The 23398-nt window shown below is 43.0% G+C and overlaps 1 protein-coding gene across 3 annotated transcripts in view; it reads right to left on the bottom strand.

The window, feature by feature from the left end:
- cog5 (component of oligomeric golgi complex 5) overlaps positions 1-23398 on the bottom strand; it is a 157756-nt gene that overhangs the window by 82766 nt on the left and 51592 nt on the right. For all 3 annotated transcript variants that reach the window (XM_076721821.1, XM_076721822.1, XM_076721823.1), the window contains one exon: positions 5717-5847. In XM_076721821.1, the coding sequence (XP_076577936.1) occupies positions 5717-5847 (131 nt within the window). The remainder of the gene's footprint in view (positions 1-5716; positions 5848-23398) is intronic.

Here is a 23398-nt window from a genome sequence, read left to right as displayed (position 1 = left end):
TCTGGGGGCTAACAGCTGGTCCCGTGTGTAGAAAATAGAGACATGGCTGAAAGGGTCTCCCAAGGCAGACACAAAAAGTCCAAAAAATAACAGAAAAAAGAGTGCAAAAATTGCAAACATGGAACCCCTACTTGCGCATATCCATAGGGGCTTTAGAAAACAAGGAAGAACACAAGAAAAACCCACAGAAATACAAAAAAACAGTTAGGAAAACAGAAGACAGAGCTGCTGCAACTTGCTGCCACTCACGTGGCGCCATCTTGGATTAGAGCTTGGGGTCATTGTCTTGTTGGTATATGAACCCACGCCCAATCAGATTCAGTGTAGAAGGGATTCCATGATGCACTAAGATGTTGTGGTAGACGGTCTTGTTCATGATACCGTCGATTTTCACTAATTTGCCCGCGCAGTTTCCACAAATGGAACCCCATAACCCCAATGGAATCTCCACCGTGTTTCACTGTGGGTGCAATCCATCTGGCATCAAAACGTTCTCCAGCTTTTCTGCGGACATAAACACAACGATGCTGACCGAAGAGTTCAAACTTGGACTCGTCCGTCCAGGGTACCTTCTTCCAGTCATAAACTGTCCAGTGTTTGTGCTCCCTGGCAAATCTGAGGCATTTCTGAATGTTTGCAGGCCTCAATAATGGCTTCTTAGCAGCTATTCTTCCCTTTAAGTCTTGTTCCGTCAGTCGTCTGCTTATGGTCATTCTGGAAACTTTCTCAGACTCTGATCGAGAAGCATTCATCTCTGCCTGAAGGTCAGCAGTGGTCTTCCTTCTGTCTCTAGTACTTAAAATCTTGAGGTGTCTGACATCTGCTTCAGTTAACTTTCATTTCCTGCCTCTTCCTTGGCGCATTTTGTAAGTACCAGTCTTGGCAACTGACTCCAAAGCATACTTGACGACACTGTGAGAACACTTTATGTCTTTCCCTATTTGTCTCAGAGACCATCCAGCATCATGAAGTGCTTTAATGTGGCCTCTTTCATTTTCAGTGAGCTCCCGACGTTTTACCATTTTGAACAGGAATGAGGAATTTCAAACTGAATTCACCTTTTTATACCCAAATTTCAGCTGGCTCACTGGGCTTCTCTGAGAAGTCAGAAATTAATCAAGCATAACATTCAACCACTAAAACTATTTTTTCTGTTCAGGAATGCAAGTAAATAACTATAATTTGACATATTAATCAAGAAATAATAACATACTTTACCATTTTTTCAGATTTTTTGTAAATCGGTAAATTTGAAAATTCATGGATAACAATAATAATTATATTTCAGAATTAAAAATATCATTTCGGTTAAAGAGCTTCTACATAATGGTGTATTAACCATAACAGAAACATAAAAAATGATTTTGGTAATTACCAATGCTGTTAATTTAGGGCAGCTGTGGCATAAACCTTACTTTGTGTGGTGGTCTAATAAATTTGTTAAGCACTGCATATAATAGCCGCTAATCACAATAGGTAGTAATAGTTTCAGACTCCTCAAAGTCACCTAAGAGCACAATTAGCGGGTCTTGTGTGTCCAATTTCAAGTCAATCAGACTTCCTATGTGAGGGACATGGCCCTTCCAAAATTGCATTATTTGTAGTTATTTGTATCACAGCACCACCATCTTGGTGACTGAACTCATATTTTGAGGGAAATGACTGCACATGATTTTCAGTTATTGGGCTGAGGTTTATGTTTCTAGCTCATCCCAACCCACGGCCTGAAGATATGCACCCGGACCACAGTAAATGCTGGGCTTTAAATTATTTTTTAAGTGATTTTGACAGATAGGGTTCTCATAGCAAGTGCTTGTTCATGGGGGAATTGTTCAGTCTCTCCATTTCAAGAGTATGGTCTGGACCTGCTTTATATGGAAAGTGTCATGACAGAACTTTTGTTGTAATTTGGCAATATATAAATAAAAAAATGTAATGGTTATATTACCATTTACCCCCTAAGCCCAGCACCTTGAGTTTTTGAGTTAAAGGGGGCCATTGTTTTTTCCAATTTATATTGCTCATTTATAACAGAAATGTGTATTTCAGTCCCACAATGCTGAATTGGTGTTGATACAGTCAAAATCGAGAGGAAAAGAGCACACATAAAAGAGCTGAAAAAGAAAAAGATCTGATTTAACTTACTATGAAAGAGGAAAATAATAATAAGATGAGTGAAAGCATCAGCAACTGCAGTAATTCTGAGACTGGGAGACCCCTGAGAGGAACATATCTAAATTTAATAAATCTGATTTAACTTGAAAAGGAAATTACAAACTGGACTTTTGCAGTTCAGTTAGAATTTTGTCCTGATTTTCTAGTGAAAATGAAATTTAAATATCCTTTTTCAGGGCATATTTCATTATGGTGGACTTTGAAAGATTTCATAAAAGAGGCCTTGCAGAATCCTGCCATGAAAATTTAATAATTTTTTTTTTTTGTATTAAAATTTGATTAGAAATGAGATTAAATCAATAAATACTTCAAATTCACAACCAAAGTGGGAAAAAAATTCATTTTCAAGTTTAAGATACATATTTTCTTCTAATCTGAAAATAAAAACAAGTCCATATTTGTTTTGCACAATGTTATGCTTTGAAGTACAATGAAAATCACTTGATTCGGGAGAAGAATTCCTTTATTAGTCCCCCTTGGAAAAAAAAATCATCTTTACTCTCTGATTAGTGCTTTATTGAAGGGGGTGTCAGTGTCAATGGTAGGGGGGTGGGGGTTGGACGGGGGGCTGCTGGGGGACAGAGTACAGCAGAGTAATAGCTCTGGGGAAGAAGCTGTTCCTGTGCCTGCTGGTTTGGGAACTGAGACTCCTGAGCCTCCTACCAGATGGCAGGGGGGCAAACAGTCCCTGGTTGGGGTGGGAGCTGTCACTACTGATGCTGCGTGCCCTTCTTAGACACCAATTGCGCTGGAGGTCCTTGATGGCAGTTAGCTGGGCACCGCTAGAAGGCTGTGCACCTGCCATAACATGCTGAGATGTAACTGGTCAGCATGCTCTCAATGGTGCAGCGGTAGAAGTTAACTAGGATGTGGTGAGCCAGGTTAACTGTCTTCAGTCCCCTCAGGAAGTAGAGGTGCTGATGAGCCTTCTTTATCAAGGTGGAGAAGTTGAGGGTCCAGGAGAGGTCCTCGGAGATGTGGACACCCAGGAACTTGAAGCTGGAGACACTTTCATCCTCTACCTCGTCGATGTGAATGGGGGTGTGACTGCAGCCTTTAGTTTTCCTGTAGTCCACAATGAGCTCCTTGGTCTTCTTGGTGTTGAGGATCAGGTTGTTGTCTGCACACCACATCACCAGCTGCTGAATCTCATCCCTGTAGGCTGACTTGTCGTTGTTGTTGATCAGGCGTATCAACATAGATAGATAGAGACTTTATACATCCCCAAGGAAAATTCACAACATGGTGTTGTCTGCGAACTTGATGATGTAGTTGGAGCCGTGCACAGGTATGCAGTCGTGGGTGACGACTGGACACCGGTGTTCAGGGTCAGGGTGGCGGAGGTGCGGTTGTCTAATGCAACAGACTGGAGTCTGTTGGTCAGGATGTCCAGGGTCCAGTTGCAGAGGGAGGCACTGATGCTGAGGTCACTGAGTTTGTTAACCAGCTTGGAGGGGATGACTGTGTTGAATGCTGAGCTGAAGTGCTGCCTCGGCTAGTGACACGTTGAAGATGTCAGTGAAGACCCCAGCCAGCTGTTCTGCACAGGCCTTGAGCATGTGGTCAGGTATGCCGTCAGGGCCAGCAGCCTTAAGCTTGGTTTAGGCTTCTGCGTCGCGGCGACGCCGTACCTACGCCGTCGACGCAGACCCCTACGCGGACCCTACGCCGTAGCCTGACGCGCACCCCCAAAAAATCCTGACTACGCGTCGCGTCGACGCGTAGTGACGTGAACGTCGAGGACTGTGATTGGTCCGTTCAGAACGTAATTTTCGGTTCAGTCGCAGCACAACAACACCGCCATTTTCAAAGTTTCTGTGGTGAGAGCTACAAGAAAAACTGGACCAAGCCGAAGAAAGAATTATCGAGGAGGTACGCAAGTACGACCACCTCTACAACTCCTCTTCGCGGCAGCAAGAGCCCCCCGAAACCATACAAAGACACAGCCGCACCCCCCTAGCGGCTTGGCGGTGAATTGCGGAGCAACGCGTTCCCTCGACGCGGAACTACGAATGCTCAGTGACGGCGTAGGGTGTACGCCGTAGGTACGGCGTCGCCGCGACGCCGAAGCCTAAACCAAGCTTTACGGACGCTTCCGGTTGGCGTAGCTTAACTGGTTGGCTTCACTGTCCTGGCGATTTCTTGGGGGAGCTATAGTTTGTCGAATACAGTGCTTGTGCATTGAAAGCTTAAATCCAAAAGTTGCTGTCTGGTGTAAGAAGTTTTCGCAAAGCTGTAATGAGCAAACAGGTTCGAAAACAGTAGGGAAATAATAACTATATCGCGAATTCTAGTGAGACACTGACCCTCGCATTGTGCATGCGCCGCCATCTTGAATAGTTCTCTTGAATAGTCACCTTGGCGATGCTCCCATTTCTTTTCATTACTTTCTCTGGGGAAGCAGTCAATATCAATTAAAGGTGAGGTCTTACTGCTCTTTCACTGCACACTAATTGTAATTGTAATCATGACCTCTATGCTGTATTAGCTGTACCAGTACTGATTCAAATGTGAACGGTATCGAACCTTAATCAATATTCAGTAGTCCTCAACATAAACCAAAGGTATAGAGGAGGTGAATCTCATCATAATTCACAATTTTTTAAATAGTCTGACACAGAGAACAGTAATGTTTGTGCACAGGAAATACCTAAAATATTTCAAGGCAATCTAGTAGAAAGCCTGATACCCTTATGTCAGCACCACATGCATTTGGTTGTACTCACAAACATTCTGTGAGTCCTCTCAGAGGGCTCTTAATGTGGCCTACAAAATTCTCGCAAGGGGGGTCCTAGCTTAAGAGGTTTTAGGCAAATTCTCAGAGTAACTCTGGGCAGGGAAGGGACAGATACTATTACCTTAGTGAGGAGATATGACATGATGCACACTTTTAGATTGGGAAAGGTATGTTTGGATGATAAAAAGACGCATTTTTTGTGATAATGGACAGAAAAATCAATAGGCCTAATCATGGAATTTAGTCTCAATTAAGACATGGTGTAATTATGAATACTAATTTATGCAATGAACGTCTTTTTTGAATAAAGTGCAAACCATATAAAGTGTGGAAATTAGATGAATGGCACCACAATATGAGGCTGTGAAAGTGCTGTAATGCTTTGTGTGATCACTCAGCTGATGGAAGGTTTCCACAGACCGAAGTCATCACCACTGTAATGCTGCATTTTTCCAGTTCCAGTTCTTAGTGTTATGATCACTTTCATGTCTAGTGTTCCAGTGTTATTTGGTTGCGTGTGAGATATATAGTATAGTCAGTACAGACTTTAGACTGCCTCTTTATTGATCCCAATTTGGGGATTTAAACATTTGTATCTTAATTGTATCGTTTGTATCTTCACATCATATGCAAACACAAAACCAAACTGCACTATTACATTGTGAATTCGTCAAAACAACAGATTAAGATGGAGGAAGTGTTGAGTTTGCATCTACATCATACTAAAACAGATGTAGATGAGGATTCAGACAAGGTAAATAATTGACCAATATAGCTGTGGTTTCTGTCAGTGTGCTTGTGTACCTGGATCTCCATGCCCTGCTCCAGCAGTCTCTTTGCTTGATTCTCCACCTCCAGCCTTGCTCTGCTGATCAGCAGCAAGTCGTTCTCAATCACCTCAATGCCACTCAGATCCACACCTTGTGACAGATAGTCTAGGGCACGTTCAAGCAGAGACACACAGGCATACGCAAGCACAAACACACACACACACACACACACACACACACACAAAGAAAAGAAAGTTATTACATTTTCAAACTTCTTTCCTATTTTTATTCATTTAGTTTACCAAGGTTAATATATCCAGTACTCTAATCTTTTCTCATCATTTTTTAAAAGAAAAGAAACATATCAGAATTGTAATATTTAAGTAGACTGCTGAACAAGATTTTAGTATTATTTACTGATTTCTTGGCATAATTTTTTGTTGACGTGGGGATGTGATAAGTGATGCTGCTTTAACTTGTAAGGTAACTTTTATGGTGTGGTTAGTTGTGTTGTTGTATTGGAATGCATTATTGCTAATATTTCCAGTGATTCACCATTTACAAAACATTAAAATATTGTAAATAATGCATTGCAGTCCATATATTACTATCATTGTTTGCTGCTCTTATGTTGGATTTAAAATGAAAAAGCGATTTTAACTGCAGACTTTGCAGCTTCAACTTCAGTCTGTTGGAGAATGAAATATAGAAAATGTTATGGCTCCTGCATTGGATATCAACATTATGGATATGCAACACCTTCCAACACCCTAAGTTGAAATGCAACTTCTACTTCAGTACCAGTCATTGTTTTATTTTAAATAAAGGCCTAATTCCAAAACAAACAACAGGCAGTAAAAATATTAGAAGATGAACCAAAAACAGAACTGAATGCATCAATGAATAGCAATGTTAGTGAAATTATTAAAACTAAAGTGTGAAAAGAAATACAAAGCTTAGTTGGTCTATTCAAGATGGCGGCACATGGACAATGCAAGGCTCAGCATCGCACTAGAATTCGCGATATAGTTATTGTTTTCTTACTGTTTTGGAGCATGTTTGCTCATTACAGCTTTGCGAAAAATTCCTACACCAGACAGCAACTTTTGGATTTAAGATTTTGACGTACAAGCAGTGTATTCGACAAATTTAAGCTCCCCCAAGAGATTGCCAGGACAGCGAGGCAGACCGACTCAGCTAGGCTGACCGAAAGCGACTGTTGGTGGCATCAAGATCATAAACAAAGGAGAAGGAAGTGCAGAGTTCTACAGACTTAGCTACAGCTAACCTGGCCCCGGCTACTGCTATCCAGTATCTTCCTCGCCAATGTTAGGTCTTTGATGGACAAAACAGATGAGCTACAACTTCGAATCACATCACAGAAATTGTTCATGGACTGCAACGTCATGAATTTCACCGAAACATGGAGTTTCGCATAGAGTTGATCAGGTTGTTGATTGTGGCCTGTGGAATGTTGGTACACTCCTCTTCAATGGCTGTACAAAGTTGCTGGATATTAGCAGGAACTGGAACACGCTGTTGTACACGCCGATCCAGAGCATCCCAAACATGCTCAATGGGTGACATGTCCAGTGAGTATGCTGGCCATGCAAGAACTGTGATGTTTCCAGCTTCCAGGAATTGTGTACAGATCCTTGCAACATGGAGCTGTGCATTATGCTGCAACATGAGGTGATGGTCGTGGATGAACGGTACAACAATGGGCCTCAGGATCTCATCACTGTATCTCTGTGCATTCAAAATACTATCAATAAAATGCACCTATGTTCATTGTCCATAACATACGTACATACATACCGTAACCCCACCACCACCATGGGCCACTTGATCCATCCACATTGACATCGGCAAACCGCTCACCCACACAATGCCACAAACGCTGTCTGCCATCTGCCCTGAACAGTGAAAACCGCGATTCATCCATGAAGAGAACGCTTCTCCAATGTGCCTGATGCCATTGAATGTGACGACAATGAACTGCAGTCACTTCGAGACCTTGATGAGGACGGCAAGCATGAAGATGAGCTTCCCTGAGATGGTTTCTGACAGTTTGTGTAGAAATTCTTTGGTTATGCAAACCGATTGTTGCAGCAGCTGTCTGGGTGGCTGGTCTCATACGATCTTGGAGGTGAACATGCTGGATGTGAAGGTCTTGGGCTAGTGTGGTTACACATGGTCTGCAGTTGTGAGGCCGGTTGGATGTACTGCCAAATTGTCTGAAATGCCTTTGGAGATGGCTTATGGTAGAGAACTGAACATTCAATTAATGGGCAACAGCTCTGGTGGACATTCCTGCAGTCAGCATGCCAATTGCACGCTCCCTCAAAACTTGCAACATCTGTGGCATTGTGCTGTGTGATAAAACTGAACATTTGTGGCCTTTTATTGTGGCCAGCCTAAGGCACACCTGTGCAATAATCATGCTGTCTAATCAGCATCTTTATATGCCACACCTGTGAGGTGGAATCGATTATCTCAGCAAAGGAGAAGTGCTCACTAACACAGATTTAGACAGATTTGTGAACAATATTAGAGAGAAATGTTTTTTTTTTTGTATATAGAAAATGTTTAAGATCTTTGAGTTCAGCTCATGAAAATGGGAGGAAAAACAAAAGTGTTGCATTTATATTTTTGATCAATGTACATTACTGAGGCTTACAAAGCCCTGCCACCTGGGACAGTCTGATCACCTCTCATTGTTCCTACGCCCCAAGTACACAGCACTCATGAGACGTGTGCAGCCATCAGGGAGGACTGCTAAAGTATGGCTAGAGGGAGGGGATACCACACCTCAACACCACTTCCAACACACTGACTGCAGTTTGTTCGCCACTCAGGCTATGCTGGACTCAGGATCCTTTGACATGGACTCATATGCCTCCTCTGTTCAGGATTACAGTGATGCATGTGTTGACAACGTCACCACCCACAAACAGATAAGAAATTTCCCCAACCAGAAGCCTTGGATGAACAGTAAGGTCCACCTCCTACTAAAGGAACATGACGCTGCCTTCAGATCTGGTGACGCAGTGGCCTACAGCTCATACAGAGCTACACTGAGGAGGGGCATCAGGGAAGCTAAACATGCTCACAAGCTACAGATTGAGGAGCAGTTCCACAACAACGCCGACCCCCACCGCATGTGGCAGGGCATCCAGGCCATCACAGACTATCAGCCAAAAAAGACAGCCCCACTAACCAGCATGCCTCCCTCCCAGCTCAGCAACTTCTACGCTCACTTCGACCGGGAGAACACACAACCACCCACCAAAACTGCTCCCCACCCAGATGAACAGCTCCTCATGCTATCCACTTATGACGTACGTTCTGCACTCAGCAGGGTGAACATCTGTAAGGCTGCTGGCCCTGACGGCAAATCCGGTTGCGTGCTCAAGGCCTGTGCAGAACAGCTGGCTGGCGTCTTCAATGGCATCTTCAACCTGTCACTGGCTGAGGCAGCAGTCCCCACATGCCTCAAGACCACCACCATCGTGCCGGTATTGAAGCAGTGGGCACTGCACTCCGCCGTGACGCACCTGGACAACAACAACACCTATGCCAGGATGCTGTTCATTGACTTCAGCTCAGCATTCAACACAGTCATCCCCTCCAAGCTGGTCAACAAACTCAGTGACCTCAGCATCAGCACCTCCCTCTGCAACTGGACCCTGGACATCCTGACCAACAGACTCCAGTCTGTTAGGTTAGCCAACCACACCTCCACCACCCTGACCCTGAACACCGGCGTCCCACAGGGCTGTGTGCTGAGCACTCTCCTCTAGTCACTCTTCACCCACGACTATGTGCCTGTGCATGGCTCCAACTCCATCATCAAGTTTGCAGACGACACCACGGCCTGATCAACAACAATGACGAGTCAGCCTACAGGAATGAAATTCAGCAGCTGGTGATGTGGTGCATGGACAAAAACCTGATCCTCAACACCAAGAAGACCAAGGAGCCCATTGTGGACTACAGGAAAACCAAGGGTTGCAGTCCCACCCCAATTCACATCGACGGGGCTGAGGTTGAAAGTGTCTCCAGCTTCAAGTTCCTGGGTGTCCACATCTCTGAGGACCTCTCCTGAACCCTCAACTTCTCCACCTTGATAAAGAAGGCTCAACAGCACCTCTACTTCCTGAGGAGACTGAAGACAGTTAACCTGGCTCACCACATCCTAGTTAACTTCTACCGCTGCACCATTGAGAGCATGCTGACCAGTTGCATCTCAGCATGGTATGGCAGGTGCACAGCCTTCAAGCGGAAGGGACTGCAACGGGTGATGAAAATCACCCAGTACATCACCGGTGCCCAGCTAACTGCCACCAAGGACCTCCAGAGCAAGCGGTGTCTAAGAAGGGCACGCAGCATCAGTAGTGACAGCTCCCACACCAAGCAGGGACTGTTTGCCCCCCTGCCATCTGGTAGGAGGCTCAGGAGCTTCAGTTCCCGCACCAGCAGGCACAGGAACAGCTTCTTCCCCAGAGCTGTTACCCTGCTGAATTCTGTCCATCATTGATTGACACTGACACACCCTCTTACCACCTTGTGGTAAGAAATAGAAATTACTTGCACTACCTGTACCTACCCCATACTGTTTATACTTCATGCCACTTGCACTACTATGAATACTATGAATACTACTGTATTCATATTTTGGATATTATTACTACTTGCACTTCTGGTTAGATGCGACAGTGACAAGGAAAAGCTTTCTTTTAACAGGTAGAAACCTCAAGCAGAACCAGGTTATGGGTGGGCAGCCACCTGCCTTGACCAGTTAGAGTCACCTGAAGTTTAATACAAAAAGATGTGTGTGAAGCATCCATATTTTAGAATTTGTAGGTCTTTGCAGCAACATTAATATATGAACAATGGTAATGCACAGAAAGTTCAGTGAAACTATGAAGAATAGTAATCCACAAAAAGGTGAAACCACTGACCTTTTTGTGGATTACCATCCTTTATATATGAATGTTGCTGCAAAGACCTACAAATTCTAAAACATGGATGCTTCACACAAATCTTCAATGGCCATAAAAGTGTTTTGCAGATCATTATGACGTCACAGTGAAATTGGCCTTTGACCTTTTGGATATAAAATGTCACCACTTTGTCATCATTAGAATAAGAATAAAAATGTGTTTTGTGTGTTTACAGTGACCTTTGACCACCAAAATCTAATGAGTTTCTCCTTGAGTTGGACATTTGCATGAAACCTTGTCCTAATTAGTGTAGGAATTCTGTGAGGTCAGAGTGACCTTCAAACAAGTTTGTCCAGCAAGTTTGAGTCCAGGTGGTCTTAACCTGGGGCCCGTTGCACAAAAGCAGGATTAAGAAATCCAGGATAAGTGACTGAGCTGAGTTCAACCAATCCAAAACATGAGCGTCCAGGCTTAATCGGTTGCACAAAGACCAAACCAGGATGAGCAGACACGGATTCATCAAGCCAGGTGAAACCTATCCTGGATAAGTATGTGCATGCGGCTTCCTCAAATAGACCCCGCCATCGATCACAGATTCACCAATTCACCACGGCAAATAGAGCGGCGTACTTTTCCCCGTTGGAGGCAGAAATCCTTATGGAGGCTTACGAGGAGGTGAAGGACCAAAGTAAAAAGAAAGGCAACACCGCCACAGTTATAAAACAACGAGAAGAAGCGTGGCAAAGTATTGCAGACCGCCTGAATGCGTACAAACACACACTCACTGCTCCGCTGAAACCATCACAATTACAATCCAAATAGTTAATTTACATCTCCGAAAACGTAGTTGTACTCTGATTATAAATCAGTTGAAATTGTAAGTGAAATTGACTGCAGATGTGAGTGACATTGTGTAAATGTAACTCCATCAGACTGTATGACTCCTTGATAATTTCCCTTTGGGATTTAAAGTTGATCTTATTTCATGTATGTTGTTTTATTAGCATATATAAGTGTGTGTGTGTGTGTGTGTGTGTGTGTATATATATATATAGATTAAACATGACTGGGACATGGCAGCAAGTCAAGATTAAATACAAGAACATCTTGCAGAATGGTAAGTGCTCTGACTAATACTTAAGAATGCACATTAACCACTTTTTACATCATAGCTGTGTCATGAATGTCACTCTATTTATGAGGTTGTGATGATGAGATTTTGTATTGACAGGTGAATTCTCTGGTGTCTTGCTGAGGGACAGGGGGTATGCCTGCCAGCCTTTTCTCCTGACACCGTACACAGACCCCCAGGAAGCACAGCAGGCCTACAGTCATGCCCATGCCAGGATGCGGGCCACGATTGAAATGACCTGTGGCCTCCTGAAGGCACGCTTTCATTGTCTTCATGACTTGCGGGTCAGCCCTTTGAGGGCATGTGACATCACTGTGGCCTGTGCTGTCCCCCACAATGTGGCCTGCCTGAGGAAGGAGAGGGCCCCCAGAGTGCCATCACACATGGACTGGGACAATCCTGCCATCTTCACTGATGGCGACAGTGGTTGGCTGGTCAGGGACCAATATGTGTTGAATTATTTTAGTTAACATACTTTAAATTTCAGTTAAATATGACCTGCATTGGCAAAGACGCATGCTGTGAATTTCATTTAAATATGTCCTGCATTGGCAGAGGAATTTGTTTTTGTTTTTTTTTGTTTTTTTTTTCAATTTAGATTGATTTGGCCTCTTATGTTTGTGCTATATACCGTGTGTATACAAGCTTGCAGGGAAGCTACTACATCCATTCATTTGTCTGTTCATTTGTTGTGTACGAATTTGTCCTGCATTTATTTCAGCGTGCAGACATGTGGGGTGTATTATATACAGACCTTTGAATGTGTATTTATTCTTGTGTTGTATAATATGCTTTGATTCTGTGCTTTCTATCTTGTAGAGTCACTGTGTGACTTCAGTTTTGAAAGTAACTGATGCTTTGATTTATCCTTATTCAATAAAGGAACATCATGTTACTCTTTGATGTTTATTTCTATTTATATTGGATGTGTATTTTATATCTAGTCTATGGGAAACAGTCTATCTAATGATTGCAACATCATCTAAAATCATCATTTATCTACAATGATTGAAATTAATGAAATCAATTAAAATTGAAATTAATGATGCTTAGGTTTTGTGTTAATGTTTAAATAATGACAGTGGATCTAGTTGAATGTGAACAATGCGTAGTGGGCAGTGGAATAACTATTGGTTTCAGTTTGTGATGACTGCTGACTGAGATAAGGGAAGAGATTAAATAGATCCTGGAATTTAGCCTGGTCTGGAGCAGGCTAGCTCCACAGAATAAATCTCCATGGTAACTTATCCCATAACACATCCCACTTTCCACTATCCTGCTTTTGTGCAACCGGATCATGGATAAGTTGAGCCAGGATAACCAACATATCCTGGCTTAATCCCTTATCCTAGTTTTGTGCAACGGGCCCCAGATCTAGACAAAAATGAAGAGTAAATAAATATTTTTTTTTGTTGTTTCTGGGTCTTTCAATGGACACAAGTAGAATTTACTTGGTGGTGGATGAAAAACTCTTGACTTCAATCTCCAAACAAAGAATATGTTTTTTTGTTTTTTCAATAATTCAACAATGGCCTTGTCAGTCTGAAACTTCACCAACACATCTCTTTTATGATTAAGTTTTCATATTTCTGTTAATTTGGATCCCACTGACTGAAAAGATAACAGAGGAACTTGTCAGCTTCACAGATTTGTCAGCAAGAATTTTTTCAAAGAAGCACATAGCTCGTCTAACTGTGTCTTAAATATTTCCATTCTGCATTTTGCCTCTGCTTTATTTATCCACCCACCTGCTTTGAAAAGCCTGATTGTGTATTAGGGGAAGAAATACTGATTTGCCATGCAACTGAATCCTGTTTTGGGCTGATATGAAATTGAAATTGCTTTTAATATGTGGATTTTGTCCAAGAAATCAAGACTGCCTTGAGCAAAATGCTCTACCATAATGATTCTAGCAGCAGCGACAGTCAAACGTCTGCTATGATCTGTTGCTGCTGTTAACTCTCAGTCATTTCCACTAAACATTTAGCTAAAATTACTGTTCAAAGTAAATTACAAAAAGGTTTTATTATTTAAGGCTTTAAGTGATGTAGAAAGTGGTATGGGAAGGCATGGTGGAGGGCACGCCCCCAGCGTCCCAGACGAGAATCTAACCCGGGACCTTCTAGCTGTGAGCCGACATTGTTGCCACTGTACTACCATGCCACCCAAGGCAGAGTGGTACAGGAGGCACTGACTCTACAATCTTGACTTATGTGGGAAGTTCCCTCAGTCAAGAAGGTAGAAAAAAGCAGGGCTAGGCAGAGAGATGAGCAGGCTGCAAAAGAGAGACACAGCTAAAATATGAGAAGAGAAGATGGACAGACGACAACAGACTGGTTTTTGCCATTAAACCACAAACCTGCTGGTGCAACCTCCTCCTGGTAACACTGTACACAACATGTAACCAGTGAAGAGAGCACTGAAAAGTTGAGCAACAATTAAAAGCTGCTGAATGAGGACCAACAGTTTTAAGCAGTTTTTCTTTGGACATGCCAATTTCTCTTAGACTGGTTGTTTTGTTTAGTGAGGAAGCTGCTGTAGTCATTGCTAGCAATGCTAGCAATGTTGTTTTTCACAACAATCAGGCATTTGAACAAATCTGGAGATATGGTCACCCATTCAGAAGTCAAGAACAAGGCTAACTTTCTTCCACTGGGTGGTACAAACTGAGTATAAATGTCAGCATAGATTATGGCTGGCATGGGAGACTGGTTTGAATCTCACCACTGCATTTTTGCTTATTATATCAGGTGTTAGCAGATGTTGGTTACAATTCATGAAGCATTATAGTTGAACATTGTTTCATACTTGTTTATACTTGAGCTCAACATACAATGTTAACTTAGGGCTATATGATTTTCCCACAATACTATAATACCTACTTTAACATAACCAAGTACTTTTGATGATTTTGATAATACTTTTGATACAACTTTGATGCCTACACTGCAACCATTTGAAGGGCGTATCATGTGGTATTTGTGTCCTGTAGTACTGTGGACCTGCAGATAGACCTATTTGGTCTTCACATAGGGGCAAGACCTGATAACTGTCCAAATGGGGATAAATGTTCACACTTTTAGACAGTCTGTCTTTGAAGGTATTCATAGTGTTGCACTTGTTTGTAAATACAAAAAGTTATGGTAAAAATTGTGTGAAGAATCCAAAAAAAAAAAAAAAAAAAGAGCTTAAGAGAGAGATTCATATCCTGCCTACTCTTCTTCAAAAACCTGGCTGATCACTGCTTTATGCTGTTGTGTACATCACGTATTTGGTGTCAGAAGTGGGTGCTCAAGTGAACTAAAAACATGAAGTCTTCCATTACGCTGTTCTTCTAATATGACATTAAAACCAGCTAGCTTCATTCTGTCAATCATATGCCATCATCCATCTCTTTTGATGATAGCCCTAATTTGAATTTCCCTGAGTACTGGCATCTTTCTAACAGCGATATGTTTTGATTAACCAGGAACAAAAAATGCAAAGGGAAATTAGCCACTGATTATGTGTTTGGAGCCTGGTATCAAACCATTTCAGATGTGCTATTTGTCAAGAGCTGCAGACGCGTTGCTCTCCTTCCCAAAGAGAGAGATGGAAAGTATTATCAGGCAGGTGGTGGGCTGAGGCACAAAGGACCAGGAAATTGTCAGGAGATACACAGTTCAAAAGCAATCCACTCAAAGCCAATACCCAACTACAAATCCTGGCAGAGACCTCGATCAAACAGCTGATCCCTCTATCCTTTTGCTTGTTTAGATATGTATGTTTGTGTAACAGAAAGAGCAATAGAAAGAAATAGGTCTTTTCTGACTTGTGTCGTAATATGCTCAGAGGACTGGCTGATATGCCACGCTTGAGGTCATGCACTCACTCGCTCACAGACAGACAGACAGACAGACAGACAGACACACCCCATTATTGGACATTATGTGTTGGTTCCCAGGGAATAAGCTGTGCTGTGGCACAGATGTGCCCTTATTTCTGTGCAGGGGTAATTGATTCAGCTCATTCTTTAGAGGACAACGAGTGGGATACTGCCAATAATCAAAGTTTCCAATAAACGAAATGTGCTTTACAACCTTGGAATTCATCATAGTATTGTATCACCTTCATCATCATATCACCAACAGGCAGTAAGGAGGGACCTGCTTCTCACTTATGAAAGCATATTTAACAGTTCGGAAATAATTATCATTTAGCACAAATTAAGAAGGCTGAGGTGTATGTGAGAGGTAGACCTAAGGGGTATTTCATGAAAGAGGCTAAAAATAACAGCTTATCAATTAAAGTCTTGCTTCATTAAGTATAACGAAATACTATGGATCGGGTCAGTTTCAGTGAACTCATTTGTCTTCCTTTGGGAACACTGAGGTCAGGCTTGCTTGCTTGTTTAAGATCCCTATTAGCTTTGGCATAGCAGCAGCTCTTCTTCCAGGGGTCCACACCATTTACATGGTGACAATACAAAAAAGACATTCATACCACTCATCACAATACACAATGACACCTTAATGCATGCCTGTTGTATATAAAACAACTACAGTTTACACAATTTAAACACAAGACAAAGAAAATACACAGGCTCCAACTAAATCTGAGGAGAGAGAGGAGAGGAACATGTGGAGAGGCATCAGAACCATGACAGACTACAAGTCCAGCACTCAGCTCGCCAGCCACGACCCCACTCTGCCTGACACCTTAAACAGCTTCTTTGCTCGCTTTGACACGTGAGGCAGCAGAGAAGCTACACATCTACCCCAGCTGGAGGAGCAGCATCAGCCCCTCGTCCTACAGCAGCACCAGGTGACATCCACCCTGAGGAGGATCAACACCCGCAAAGCTACAGGGCCGGATAAGGTGTCAGGCAAGACTCTGAGAACATGCGCTGACCAGCTAGCAGGAGTGTTCCTGGACATTTTCAATCTGTCCCTGCAGCTGTCCATGGTTCCTGAGTGCCTAAAGTCCTCCACCATCATTCCGGTGCCTAAGAAGACGTCCACCACCTGCCTGAACGATTACCAGCCTGTTGCTCTAACCTTGGTAATCATGAAGTGCTTTGAACGGATTCTTCTCAGGTACATCAGAGACTTCATCCCCTCGGACCTAGACAGCCTTCAGTTTGCCTACAGAGGGAATCGGTCTACAGAGGATGCTGTCTCCATCACCCCGCACACAGCCCTGACCCATCTGCAGCAACACCTATGTCAGGATGCTATTTGTTGACTTCAGCTCAGCTTTTAACACCGTCATCCCAGACAAGCTGGCGCTGAAGCTACATGCGGTGGGTCTGCCTGCGTCACTGTGCCACTGGATTAGAGACTTTCTCACCAACAGGCCTCAGGTGGTGAGATTAGGGAACACAACATCATCCCCTCTGGTCCTCAGCACGGGCACGCCACAGGGTTGTGTGCTCAGCCCAGCCCTCTTCACCCTGTTCACACATGATTGTGCTGCCATCCACCCCACGAACACAGTCGTGAAGTTCGCGGACGACACTACAGTAGTGGGTCTCATCTCAGACAAGGAGACCCACTACAGAGAGGAGATTTACCAGCTCACCCAGTGGTGTTCAGCCAACAACCTGGTTCTGAACACAGGGAAGACCAAGGAGGTCATTGTGGACTTTAGGAGGTCCGGGAAGACGGATCATGCCCCCCTCCTCATGGATGGAGAAGTGGTGGAGTGTGTGGACAACATCAAGTTCCTGGGCCTCCACATCACACCTGACCTCTCCTGGTCTATGAACACCTCCCGCCTGGTGAGGAAGGCACAACAAAGGCTTTTCTTCCTCAGGAAACTGAAACGGGCTGGACTTTCCTCTCGGCTGCTCGTGAACTTTTACAGGGCCACGATCGAGAGTATCCTCTGCCTCAGTGCGACAGTGTGGTATGGCAGCTGCATGGCACAGGGGAGGAAACAACTGGCACGGGTGGTAAAAACTGCACAAGGCATCGTGGGCTGCCCCCTTCCTGACCTGGACTCTATATATGCAGGCCGGGTCAAGAAGAGGGCAAGATCCATCGCAACGGACCCCAGCCATCCGGGCCACAGACTGTTTGTACCGCTTCCATCAGGAAAGCGGAATAGGAACATACGAACAACCACCAACAGACTGAGGGACAGCTTCTTCCCCAGAGCTGTCAGAGCAATCACCCCCTGCAGCACCTCACACACACCTCACCACCCCTTAGCAACACCCACACACTCACCCCCCCCCACAGTCACACACGCACATCTACACACACACACACACACACACACACACCCCCCTTCCCCCGCCACCTCACACCCACACCCCCTCCCCCCCGCTGCCGAACACACATTCCCCCCCATATAGCCACATACAGTCACTCCCACCTATTGGAGGGAGAGACTGTGAGGACGCTTCTTTTTGCACACTGCACTCTGACCACCTTCACTTGCACCTTCTGTGTACTTAACATTTAAGTATACACACAGTATTATTGCATTTTATGTATATTGTATATACGTTTTAAATGCTGACTTTTTATGTCCTGTGAGTTTATTTTATCTTATTTGTGAGTTTATTTTATCTTAGTTGTGAGTTCATCTTATTTTATTTTATCTTATTTTATTATCTTTTCTTTCTACACGGGGGTTGCAATGCAAATTTCATTGACATGTCCATGCTCAATGACAATAAAAGCAATCTTGAATCTTGAATCTTGAAATCTAGAATGCCCATAGAACCCTTAGGCACCAAACAATTACAAATACAGTTTCTTCTTAAGTAATGCTTTTTAACATTTTTTAAACCATTATATGTAATATGATTTGGGAATGAATTCCACTCTCACATTGCTCTGTATATTATTGCTCATTGAACTGATGTAGTTTTGGATTTTGGCAATGGAAAACCAGAGACCTCCTTGCTCATCTTACTGTTGTTTATACGTGTATTTGTTATGCTAGCTACATTAGCTTAGCCTAGTAGCTAGTGATGGCTTCCCTCTCTCTCCCTCTCAGCTCTCATCTCTAGAAATCTGACAGAATGTATTATTAAACCAAACCCATGACAACCCAGACTTGAGTCCAGGAGACAGAGCTGAAGTCCTACATGCTTCTCTGTGCTTCCATTAGAGCAGTTACCCAACCAAAACACCATAGAGACTGTGTCTGTCCCCCAACCACATAAACTAATTAAATCAAAAGTAAACAGAAGAGGAGTTATACATTAAAACCAAAAAAAAAATAAATAAATAAAGAAAAAATAATACCACCACTGCAATAGGACAGGATAGGATAATTAAATGTGGACTCCTTAACATCAGATCTCTGTCTTCTAAATCTGTATTAGTAAATGAGTATATATCAGATCATAATATTGATTTATTTTGTCTGACTGAAACCTGGCTATGTCATGAAAAGCATGCTAGTCTAAATGAAGCAACCCCCCAAGTCATATTAACACTCACATTCCTCGAGGCAGGGGCCAATGAGGTAGAGAAGCAGCCATTTTAAACTCAAGTCTATTAATCAACCTCAAAGCTAAATTCAATTTTAACTAATTTGCAAGCCTTGTTCTTAGTCTTTCACACCTAACCTGGAAAACACGACAGCCAGTTTTATTTGTTATTACGTACTGTACTCCTGGACCTTATTCTGCATTTATATCAGAATTCTCTGAGTTTTTAATCAAGGTTAGTCATTAAAACAGTAAAAGTAATTATTGTATGTGATTTTAATGTTCATGTGGATCTTGATAATGATGACTGTAGTAGTCACTGTAGTCATTTGGCAGACGCTTTTATCCAAAGCAAAGGACATACAAACTTACATACTGATGGCACAGCATCGGGGGCAGTTTTGGGGTTCAGTATCTTGCCCAAGGATACTTCGGCATGTGGACTGCCGGGGCCGACCTCCTGATCGATGGACGACCACTCTACCTCCTGCATACCCACAGCATAATACTCCCACCACCATGTTTCACTGTGGGGACAGTGTTCTTTGGGTTCTATGCCTCTCCCTTTTTTCTCCATACATAAGCAGTGTCTCTATGGCCAAAGAGCTCTAGTTTAGTCTCATCAGACCATAGGACACACTTCCAGTATGCATAATCTTTCTCCAGGTTGTCCTGAGCATACTTAAGTCTGGCATGAAGGTGTCTCTTCCTCAAAAGTTTTTCTTGGTCTGCAACCTCGCAGTCCATTCCTGTGCAGAGCTCTAGTGAATGTCTTCTCGGAGGCTATGATTCCTGATGTGGCCAAGTCATTCACCAGTGTCTTGCCAGTTGTTCTTGGGTCTTTAGACACATCTCTCACTAGTTTTCTTTCCAGGGTTTTTGAAATCTTTCGCTTCCTACCTCTGCCAGGCTTGTTGTGTACTGTTTGGCTGTCTTTGAATTTCTGGATTATACTTCTCACTCCAGTTCTTGACACTTGGAAACGCTTGGATAGCTTTGTACATCCTTCTCCTGCTTTGTGTGCATCAATAATTCTTTATTGATAATTGATAATTCCAAACTAATTTCTTTAGTTTTCAGAATGGTGCTTTCTCAGTTGACAGCTCAGTGACCCATACTGAGGCTTTTATACCATGTCTTACTTAATTTTGGGTGAAATTATCTGATTCACCTGATCACCTTTAAGCACATTACCTGTGAAGTTAAAGCATATCATATCATATCATATCATAGCATATTAAGTCATTGCACAAAAGTGGTTTGTGCAATGACTTCATAAATGGTCATTTCTTAAAGGGGGCTAATAATAAGTCCCTGGTCATTTTAGTTTTTTCTTAAATAATTCTGTTTTGGTGTGCAAATATAAATAATTAGTGCCTTCTAAAGAAAACTAGTATATTCAGAAATGCTATGTTGAAAATTCCTTGCTCTGTTAAAAAAGTACTTGGGAAAATCCTGAGGAAACTTCAAATTTCATAGGGGAGCTAATAATTTTGTCCTCAACTGTGTAGCACTGAAACTGAACACTTTATAGTCTCCTCACAGAATCCTTTTTAACCAGACCATCACTTATTAACTTATTCTCCATTTGGCAAAAACTTCAACACCAGATGCCTATCTGATGCTGTTGCTAAATTTAAAGGTCCCATATTATGAAGCTTTTTTGATAAGTTACATAGGTCTATGATTTCCATAAAACATGTTTTTGAAGCTGTTTGCTGGAAATAGCTTTTAGGAAAAGATTCTCACCTCCATCTATTTCCCTCTGTTTCAGTCCCTTTCAGAATGCACTGTTTCTGGTGTCTGTAGCTTTAAATGCAAATGAGCTGCTGCTGCCCCACCCATAAACTGTTACTGTGGTAATGGGGAGAGCTTAGACTCTAACGTAGCACAACCCATGTGAAGGTAGCGGACATGGCGGCAATGAAGAGACAGAGTGCTTCAGAAGTCCAACTATACATGTTTGAACCTGAATCGGATCCTGAAGGAGAGGAGGCTCCTACAGAACCTCAGACTCACAGAATTCAGCAGGGCGCTTCTGAATGGTTAAGTCAAAAAATATAAGCGCTCCCTGTACAGGGGGCAGCGTGAGATGCCTGCAGTTCAGATGGTCAATGCTCACGCTAGGAAGCACCAATCCCAACTTGTAGCATACCCGAATGATGGGGAGAAACTCAGCTAAAAGCCTCTACCAGGGATTGCCGCCTAAACGAAACATAATTCATACCCCAAGAAATTAATGGGCACATAGTGAAAACATGAAAATAGCGTATGTCCACTCTAGTGCGTCCAAATCTACAACGTGGGTGCTATTATTGGTTGCAAACACTGGTATGCAAGGTTTCTTATTTAGCTTTATAAATGCATGAATTGTCATTTTTTTTATTTGTTTGTATCAGTGCACATGTGGAAAGTGTGCAACAATGCAGTCAGAGACTGAGAACAGATGCTGCCAAGAGGAGCCACAGGTCACATTATCTTTACCTACACTTATGGTCGTAGTGTATAATTGCCCATAACATGCCATTGCAGATACCGTATTTTCCGCACTATAGGGCGCACTGGATTATAAGGCACACAGTCAATGAATGGTCTATTTTCAAACTTTTTTCATATATAAAGCGCACCGGACTATAAGGCGCATTAAGCGAAACAAAACAGTCAGATAAGTCAGTCACTCAAACTTTATTAAACGCGTTCACAATAACTCTCAACATTGTTCAAACGTTAATGAGCGTATTCACAATAACTCCCAGCCTTGTTCAGTTGTAACACGTAAAAAAAAAATACAGTCTGATACCACTAAATCAAACGTTAGCGTATTCACAATAACTCTCAAAATTGTTCAGTTATAACATGTAATATACAACACAATACACTCATTTTTTCAGTTCATTCCTCGTCCACAAATCCCTCAAATTCTTCATCTTCAGTGTCCGAGTTAAACAGTTGCCGATTACGGCATCCAGCATGCCCGGATCCCTCTCGTCATCAGCTCGGACCACAGTTGAGACTGATACCTTAGCCCAGGCATCCACGATCCATTGGCAGATAGTGGCGTAAGTCGCTCGGCGCTGTCTCCCTGTCTTGGTGAATGTGTGTTCGCCTTCTGTCATCCACTGCTCCCACGCAGCTTGCAGTTTAACTTTGAACGCCCTGTTGACACCAATATCTAGCGGCTGGAGTTCTTTAGTTAATCCACCCGGAATGATGGCAAGCTCCGAATTAGTTTGCTTAACTTGTTTTTTGACAGCATTGGTGAGATGGGCGCACATGGAGTCGCAGATCAATAGGGACGGAGATTTGTGGAAAAAGCCATCCGGTCTCTTGACGTAAATTTCTCTCAGCCACTCACTCATCTTTTCCTCGTCCATCCAGCCCTTCGGGTTAGCTTTGATGATGACGCCGGCTGGAAACTTTTCTTTTGGCAAAGTCTTCCTCTTGAAAATGACCATGGGTGGAAGTTTCTGGCCATTAGCCTGGCAACCGAGAACTACAGTGAAGGATGACTTCTCATTCCCTGTGGTGCGTATAGACACCGTTCTGGTCCCTGTTTTCTCCACAGTGTGGTTCACGGGATATCAAAGGTGAGGGGAACCTCATCCATGTTAGTGATGTACTTTGGCCGGATCTTCTTTTCAGTGATCTTGTTTTTGCAGTATGCGCGGAAAGTGGCCAGCTTTTCTTCGTAATCTTTTGGCAGTTGCTGCAAGACAGCAGTTCGTGTGCGGATGGAGAGATTACGTCTTTTCATAAAACAAAAGCACCAAGAAGGACCGCCTCGAAAGTCATTGATATTCATGTCCCATGCTAACGCTGTTGCCTTCATTCGAATAGAGACTGTAGAGACACTTCTACCTGCTGCTCTCTGTTCAATAACCCACTGTTCAATTTTGTCCTCTAACTGTGGCCATTCGCATTGTTCCCTCGGAAACTGTGTGGTCTTCTTTACTTGGCGCAGGTCATCTTCTTGCTTCCTCCACTTCCGTACCATTGATTCATTAATGTTGAATTCTCTCACACCTGCTCTATTCCCATGTTCTACTGCATGACTGATAGCCTTGAGTTTGAAGTTTGCGTCGTAAGCGTGTCTCTTGACAGGTGCCATTTTGGGGTCCTTATACACACACACTGTAATATTATGGTGAAGCACAGTATGTATTACTCCGCGACGCTCTTGACTACGGTAGCCGTAATGCTGCAAGCGGTGTG

Source organism: Chaetodon auriga, chromosome 22, assembly GCF_051107435.1.
Source record: "Chaetodon auriga isolate fChaAug3 chromosome 22, fChaAug3.hap1, whole genome shotgun sequence".
Taxonomy (NCBI): Eukaryota; Metazoa; Chordata; class Actinopteri; order Chaetodontiformes; family Chaetodontidae; genus Chaetodon; species Chaetodon auriga.
This window is presented reverse-complemented; position numbering and strand designations above follow the sequence as displayed.